Source organism: Myotis brandtii, unplaced genomic scaffold (genome assembly GCF_000412655.1).
Source record: "Myotis brandtii unplaced genomic scaffold, ASM41265v1 scaffold250, whole genome shotgun sequence".
NCBI lineage: Eukaryota > Metazoa > Chordata > Mammalia > Chiroptera > Vespertilionidae > Myotis > Myotis brandtii.
Window position 1 is genome coordinate 2590854 of NW_005359478.1, and position 8294 is coordinate 2599147.

The 8294-nt window shown below is 53.2% G+C and overlaps 1 protein-coding gene across 1 annotated transcript in view; it reads left to right on the forward strand.

Annotated features, from left to right (window-relative positions):
* The first annotated feature begins 990 nt into the window (after positions 1 to 990).
* Positions 991 to 8294, forward strand: part of SEMA4A (sema domain, immunoglobulin domain (Ig), transmembrane domain (TM) and short cytoplasmic domain, (semaphorin) 4A) — an 18281-nt gene continuing 10977 nt past the window's right edge. Inside the window, 9 exon segments of the mRNA XM_014540840.1 lie at positions 991 to 1242; positions 2031 to 2198; positions 4296 to 4456; positions 5988 to 6050; positions 6293 to 6391; positions 6599 to 6704; positions 7473 to 7589; positions 7925 to 8077; positions 8136 to 8274. Of these exon segments, the coding sequence (XP_014396326.1) occupies positions 1185 to 1242; positions 2031 to 2198; positions 4296 to 4456; positions 5988 to 6050; positions 6293 to 6391; positions 6599 to 6704; positions 7473 to 7589; positions 7925 to 8077; positions 8136 to 8274 (1064 nt within the window). The 5' untranslated portion in view covers positions 991 to 1184.

Sequence of the window (8294 nt, forward strand, 5' to 3'; positions counted from 1 at the left end):
ATCGATGCTTCTCTCTTATCAATGTTTCTAACTCTCTATCTCCCTTCCTCTCTGTAAAAAATCAATAAAATATATTTAAAAAATAAATAAATAAAAACTTTCTGGCCTTTTTAAAAAAATATTTACCCAAAGGATATTTTTTCCATTGACTTCTATAAGAGAGGGGGAGAGACACAGAGAGAGAAACATCGATGTGAGAGAGACACATTGATTGGTTGCCTCCTGCATGTGCCCCAACCAGGGCTGGTGATTGAGCCTGCAACCGAGGTACATGCCCTTGACCTGAATCAAACCTGGGACCCTTCATTGGCTCTATCCATTGAGCCAAACTGGCCAGGGCTGGCCTTTTTTTAGGGGGAGAGGACTGGCCTTTAAAAAAAGACATTTTTCACCATTAAAAAAGGAATTGGCCCTGGCCAGGTGGCTCAGATGGTTGGAGTGTCCTCCCGCACACCAAACAGGCTGCAGGTTCAATTCCTGATCAGGTTACATATCTAGGTTGTGGGTTCCATCCCAGGCTGGTGTGGGTACTAGAGGCAACTGATCAATGTTTCTCTCTCATTGATGTTTCTCTCTCTCTTTCCTTCTCTCTCTAAAATCAATAAAAACATATCCTCAAGTGTGGATTAAAAAAAAAAAAAAAAAGGAGTTGCACTCACGTGAAGTGACATGAACCTAACACCCAAGTTGCAGATGTTCTTGGTTCTTTATTATTATTATTATTATTATTATTATTACTGATTTCAGAGAGGAAGGGAGAGGGAGAGGGAGAGAGATAAAAAATATCAATGATGAGAGAAAATCATTGATTGGCTGCCTCCCACATGTCCCACACTGGGGATCGAGCCTGCAACCTGGGTATGTGCCCCGACTGGGAATCAAACCGTGACCTCCTGGTTCATAGGTTGATGCTCAACCACTGAGCCACGCTGGCAGGGCCTTCTGGATAGACAGAGGCGAGAGGAGGGGGGAAGAGAGAGGTGTGCCTCCCTTTATTCCCTCCCAACTTCCGCCAAGCCCGGGATCTGTCACAACTCGAGAGGTAGAAATTCTGGTTTCCCTTGCCCAGAGCTCCCAGTGCTGGCTTTGGCACGATGGGTACCTGGAGGGTCTCACTCTTGGCCCAGCCGGGCTGAGCCTCTGTCCCCTGCTGCTGGGGCCCCCACTCACCTTCTTTCTTCTGGATGGCACCTCCACCCAAGAGTCCAGACACCTGGGTTCTACACTGTGGCTGGCTCAAGGGTACGTGAGCGAGACGGGTGGCTGGGGTTGGCGGACCTGAGGGGAAGTTTATGCAGAGACCCGAGCAGACAGACAGCAGCAGCCCAGAGTCCAGGGGTGGTGGGCAGCTGCAGAGGCTGGGAGACAGGGCCACTTCCCTGGCAATGCTGTTAGCCAGCCTGGGGGCTGTACGTACTCTCATTGCCACCCTGCAAGACGAGGGCCAGGTAAGCCTGAACATCAAAGACCCGAGCCCGGCTGGCCGGGACAAGGTCAGAGCAGCTGATTGAGACGTAGTCCCCCGCTTGGGTCGTCAGAGCACAGGGGTAAGTATGAGAGACGGGGTACTCACAGATCTGAAAGAGCCGGGAGAGTCAGGTCTGAGGAATTCATATTTGAGCATAGGAATCTGTTCCCCCCAAAATTCCCCTGCCTGGGGCCAGGCAATGGTGTGTGCTCTGGGCTATGGCAGGAAGGCAGGCAGAGAGTAGCTAGCAAGGACTTCTCTGAGAGTAAGCCGAGAAAAGGCAGAGCAGGGCTATTGGTGAAAAGAGATCAGAAGAACAGAATGGGGAACAACTCCCTCCCACCCAGAGGGGAGAGGAGGACTGCAGGCTGAGGCCTGTGAGGGTGATGGAAGTGAGACTACTCCACGGCGCTCTGGACAGGAAACTTTGTCATCCCTGCCCTACACACTTCTGCTGCCTGGGCTCTCTGATTGGTCTAAGTGGGGGCGGGGGAGGGTGGCGGAAGGGGGGATGTGGTAAGGACTGCTTACCCAGAGAGTGCCCCTGTGTCTGTTTCCCCAGAGCCATCTGGTGACAGCCTCTGGCTGAGCATGGCCTTTCCAGCCCTGGGCCTGGACCCATGGAGCCTCATAGGCCTTTTCCTCTTCCAACTGCTCCTGCTGCTGCTGCCAACAACGACCACAGGGGGTGGTGGGCAGGAGCCCATTCCCAGGGTCCGATACTATGCAGGTAAGTGTTTGATGTCCGGGAAGTGTGGGGATGGCAACAGCGAGCTGGAGGGGCATGGAGGAAGGCGAGATGAGTGGCGGAGGGGAAGAAACACGGAGAAACAGAGAGATGTCCAGGGAGAGACTGAGAGCCAGAAACAGAGGTTCCGACTGAGTCAGAAGTGAGAGACGAAACCACTTAGGGCAGTGATGGCGAACCTATGACACGCGTGTCAGAGGTGACACGCAAACTCATTTTTTTGGTTGATTTTTCTTTGTTAAATGGCATTTAAATATATAAAATAAATATCAAAAATATAAATCTTTGTCTTACTATGGTTGCAAATATCAAAAAATTTCTATATGTGACACGGCACCAGAGTTAAGTTAGGGTTTTTCAAAATGCTGACACGCCGAGTTCAAAAGGTTCGCCATCACTGACTTAGGGTGAAGAGCGAGAAAAGAGAGACGAGGGGCCAGGTGGCCAGGTGGCCAGGGCATCACTCCTTCAGGTTCTCCAAAACTGGTGGTTTTCCCTTCCCTCCTTAAATATCGCCGTCCTCAAGCAGGCACTTCAAACCAAAACTGCTTTCCTGCTCTCAGTTCCCCCCAAAGCCAAGGCCCACGCAGAAGATGGTCTGTGGACCTGGTGACTCAGGCTATTCCAGGCCAACCACACAGATCAGGCTGGACCATGGCAAGTCTAGTACCATGGACCCCAGGGATACGAGAATTGAGGGTGGCCCAGCTGGGGGACAGGCCCTGGAGCCCTGGAGGCACAGCTTGGCTGCTTTCTTATTGAGGCTGTGGGGCTGCTGGTACTCTCGCCTCCAGGGAGAAGATTCAGGAAAGGACATGGGCCTGTAGGAGTAGTGGGGGCAGGGGGTCCTGGGCGCTTAGCATCTTTCTGGGGCAATGTCTAAAGCAGTGGTTCTCAACCTTCTGGCCCTTTAAATACAGTTCCTCATGTTGTGACCCAACCATACAATTATTTTCGTTGCTACTTCATGACTGTAATGTTGCTCCTGTTATGAATCGTAATGTAAATATCTGATATGCAGGATGGTCTTAGGCGACCCCTGTGAAAGGGTCGTTCTGCCGCCAAAGGGGTCGGGACCCACAGGTTGAGAACCGCTGGTCTAAAGGAAATGCATGTTGCCCATTGATGGCGAGGCCTCCTCTGTGTTGGGTGCAGCATAAACAAGACTCAAGGTGCTCATAGTCCCAAAGGGAAGCAAACACGAGCAGTCATGCTACCGGTGATCAGTTCTGTAAGGGGGCGTTTATGCAAGTCTGATGGAGGCCGGCCCTCGCCACACACTACTCCCCCAACTCCTCCTATTGGTCCTGTCTCAGACTCTGAGCCTTCAAAGGTAACAATTAGCTAGTCCGTCCTCTAACTAATGCAAAAGTGTGAATGTGTCCATGAGAGAGGATTTGAGGAGCTGATGGCCAGGGGACAGGAACACACAGACCCCCATCTACTCCAAGGTGAGAGGGAGGACCTAGAAGAGCCACCCAGGCTCACCTCCCCTGTCCAGGTGACATCCGGGCATGCCCATGGGCCTTTGAAGAGAGAGGCTTTCTTTCTATTCAGCCTAAGGTAGTCATTCTTATGGTGGAAATTTCTTGCAAGAGGAGGGTAAGGAAGTGGGGTTGGTGAGTGGGACCCTACAACCCACAGCTACTCTGACACAGGCCTGTCTGTGTCTAACTTTCCTGCTTGTGGCTGCTAACACCTCCTACAGTTTATCTGCCTTGTGGTCCCCTTGCCAAGGAGCACCAATGTGTCCTCCCCCACGGCAGCCCCCCAGGCCTGAGAGAGCATCCCTCATGCCCCAATTTACTTCCTGTCCCTATGGGTGTGGGCCACCCTCCCAGGCTGTCATTACTGGTCTCTGGCTGCCTCTCCTCTCTACTGTGGGCTCTCCACACAAAGTTCCTATGGCTGCCAGTGGAGTGGGTGAAGGGGGAGCCGCTGATGAAGAATGGGTCCAGCTGCCAAGGCCCGAGGAGCACACTCTGCCAGCCCTTTCCCTCCCCCCACCTGTAGCTCAGTAGTCAGTTGCTGGCCCGCCAGCTGCTCCTCACTCACCACCCTTCTCATCACCTCCTACAGGGGACGGACGCAGGGTTCTTAGCCTCTTCCACCAGAAGAACCTCCAGGACTTTGACACTCTGCTCTTGAGTGCTGATGGAGGCACTCTCTATGTGGGGGCCCGAGAGGCCATTCTGGCCTTGAATATCCAGGATCCAGGTGTGCCGAGGCTAAAGAACATGGTGAGGAGGCCAGGGATAAAGGGTGCGGGCTGGGAGTGAGGAGGGGGCCGGCAGATGCCCTGTGCCTGTGTTGCCTATGGGTGAATAATCGCCCAGTTTCTGTCATCTATACAGTTGACCTTTGAACAAGATGGGTTTGAACTATGCGGGTCCACTTTTATACAGATTTTTCCCCCCAATAATTGTACAGTTGGCCCTCTGTATCCTCAGATTTCCCATCCGAGAATTCAACCAGCGTTTTCAATCTGCGGTTGGGAATCCATGGATGTTCTACCCCATTTTATGTAAAGGACTTTTATGTAGGGGTCCTGGAACCAATCCCCCATGGATACTGAGAGACTCTGTAGTTAAGTTTTGGGGAGTCAAAACTTATATGAGGACTTCTCACTACGCAAGGGGTTGTTGTTCCTAACCCTCGTGTTGTTTGAGGGTCAGCTCTATCCAGTAATAATCAGCAACTCCTGTTATGTATATCTGGTCGGTAAACAGGCAAGGAATACTATCGTGGCCTCACTATTCATTGGTATTATGATTACTGGTTGAATAATATTAATTGCTAAAATGGCTGAGATGGAAATCTTTGACACACGAGAGGAACATTGACTCAAATTGTACCAATAATGTGATATCCACCCACTGGTAGAAATCACTGAAGCTTCTGTGTTGCTGTTGTTGTTTTTGTTTTTAGAGTATGTTTATTGAAGCTGGGGATAGTGAAACAAAAGAGACTTAGGATAGAAAAAGCAACAGGGCAGAGCCTAGGCCAGGCTGCTTTGGCTCATTGGAGACTCAGAGAAAAGTGGGCCTTAGAGACAGGTCCAGGGGGTTAGTTCGGGACCAGCTGCTGCTGCCCCTTGCTCCCCTGGTTGCAAGTCTCCTGGGGGACCTTAGAGTTTAGGAGATGCACTCCTGAGAGGGAAGAGAGGTGTGGGCGTGTCCCATGGGGAGGGAGAGTGGGCCTATGTTAAATTTTAGTCACCCTGTTAATGGCAATGATGTGAGGGAGAAAAGGAGAAGGAAGGAAAAAGGGGAGGGAGGGAGCTAGCAAGGATGGAGCGTCTCCACGGTTTGTGTTTCTCAGTGTGGTCTGTAGGCCACCTGCACACATGGGTTACCACTTAAAAAGGCCCATTTCCTGTGGTGTGACTTAGGAACTGACATTTAAACAGTTTCCCTGGGGGAATGTGTGGTTTGACAACTGCTGCTCTGTGCACCATGCATTCCTTAGGTGCTTTGCATATACTGCCTACTGGTGCCCACCAGAAGCCTGTGAAATTGACCAAGATCACTCAGCCAGGAAATGGCTGCACCTAGATTCAAACTCAGGTCTAGCAGGGAGCGCTATCCTAATGACTAGCAGTATCGTCAGAGTAATAGTTCTGGTCACCAACTGATGTTACTATAGTCCATCAGCAGATCACTAATCGCTGCTGGTGACTTCACACCAGAGCCAAGGAGGGGATGGCAAGTCAAAGCTAGAGTTGAACACCTCATATCCCTTCATCTCCCCCCTTCCAACTCCCCATTTCAGATACCCTGGCCAGCCAGTGACAAAAAAAAGAGTGATTGTGCTTTTAAGAAGAAGAGCAATGAGGTAAGCAGAGGTGGGGGTGTAGGGGCTCTGAGTAGAGAACCCTCAGGTGGGGCAGGCGGCAGAGGCAGCTTGATCGCATGATTATTGCCTGCATCGTGTTCTGTGTTCTACGAAGACATACATGGACTGCCTCCGCCCTGCCCAGCCCTTCTTCCCACTAGGAAGTGAGGGAGCATTGGAGTTGGGGGGCCCAGGAGTTTGGGGCAAATGTGCTGGAGGCCTGAATTCTCTATCTCCTCCAGACCCAGTGTTTCAACTTCATTCGTGTCCTGGTCTCTTTCAACGCCACCCACCTCTACGCCTGCGGCACCTTAGCCTTCAGCCCTGCCTGTACCTTCATTGTGAGTTACCCGGCACCCAGCTCTCAGGCCCCAAGCCTCCCTCCTCACATCTACTCCCAGCCCATCCTCTGCAGCTCTGGAAACCTCCTGAGCTTCTGACCCCAGACCAATGTCCCTCTATGTCCCTTTGCCTTCCTCCCTCACACCCCTCATTTTCCAGATATGAGACTCTGGCGTTCTAGTCTCCCATCCTCTGCCCGCTTCTAGGAACTCCAAAATTCCTATCTGTTGCCCATCTTGGAGGACAAGGTTGTGGAGGGGAAAGGCCAAAGCCCTTTTGATCCTGCCCATAAGCACACGGCTGTCTTGGTAGGTGAGTATCAGGTTCCCTGGTCCATCCTAACATCTGCTTTCCCAAGTCACTCTGTGACATATGGAATCTGAGTTTCTTGAAAGGCAGGGGACAGAGGGAGGGAAAGCCAGGAGCCTCAGAGCCCAAGATCAGAGGGGAAACTGGGCACCCCAACCACCGGCTCCTGCTGAAGCTGCTACAAAGAAGGTGCAGAGAGATGGCTGTGGGGAGAGAGGCAGGAAGGTCTGGAAAGGGTCTCAGGCAGAGAAGAGGCCCGAGATCCAGCCAACTGTTCAACAAACAGGCTCCGTGTGACACCTCCTCTGTGTGCCAGGCATTGTGCTAACAACTGTTGGGGTTTCAGTTACCCTCCCAGACAGAAACCATTAGACTTCCCAGCTTGGCTTCTCGGAGAAGATGGCCTTTGGCTTTTGAGTGGGACCTTGGAAGACAGGTAGATGGGTGGGGAAGGGCCACCAGGAAGAGAAGGGTAGGACCCAAGGTGTGGAAACAGAAAACCAGCCATCTTCTGGGAACAATGAGTGATTCTACTTGGCAAGTGGTTTGGCTGGTTGTGTTGGGGAGTAGCGAGAAAGAGGCTTGGCCACTTCCTGTGAGCAGAAGGACCTACGAAGAAAGGTGCTCAGTGGGGCTAGGAGCTGGGCGTTGGGGCTCCACAGGAAGGTGTACAAGGAATGAGACGGATGTGAATGCTGGCCCCAGACAGAGGCAGGTCTGAGTGGGGTAGGGCCCCTTCCCACCGATCATGTCCGTCCTCCTCCCACCCAGACGGGATGCTCTATTCTGGCACCATGAACAACTTCCTGGGCAGCGAGCCCATCCTGATGCGCGCGCTGGGATCCCTGCCTGTGCTCAAGACGGACACTTTCCTCCGTTGGCTGCAATGTAAGAACCTGAGCCCCATCCAGGACAGGTCTGGTCCCCTTCCCCCGAGTCACTCTACTCCTTGTTCAGGGCATACCACGTGCAAGGCAGTCCTGGTAGGCACTGGGGGCACAGCAGGGAAGGAGACCGAGCTCCATCCCCAGGAAGCTTTCGTGTGACATAAAGAAGGAAGTATCAGTCCTCCTCCCCTCCGCCCCCACGGCTACCCTGGATCAGCCGTGGCCTCCAGTCTCCTGGCCTCCAGGGCCAAACCAAGGGTTTTCACCAAGGGGACCCCAGGGCACCCAGGGGCTCCACCCTAAGCCTCTCTGCCTACCCTCCCACCCCCGCCGCAGCGGACGCCTCCTTTGTGGCCGCCATCCCTTCCACTCAGGTCGTCTACTTCTTCTTCGAGGAGACAGCCAGCGAGTTTGACTTCTTCGACAAGCTCCGCACGTCCAGAGTGGCCCGAGTCTGCAAGGTCGGCCTGGGCGGGAGGCGGGGCTGACGTGGACGAGCCAATGGGGAGGTGGCAGGGGCGGGGCTGAGCCTAGAGCCCAATGGGAGAAGGGGAAGGCGGGGTGAAGGCCCAGCTGGTGTGCGCCCAGCCCGGCCAGCTGCCCTTCAACGTCATCCGCCACGCCGTCCTGCTGCCGGGCAATGTCTCCACCGACCTCCACGTCTACGCAGTCTTCACCTCTCAGTGGTGAGCCCCGGGGCGGGGGA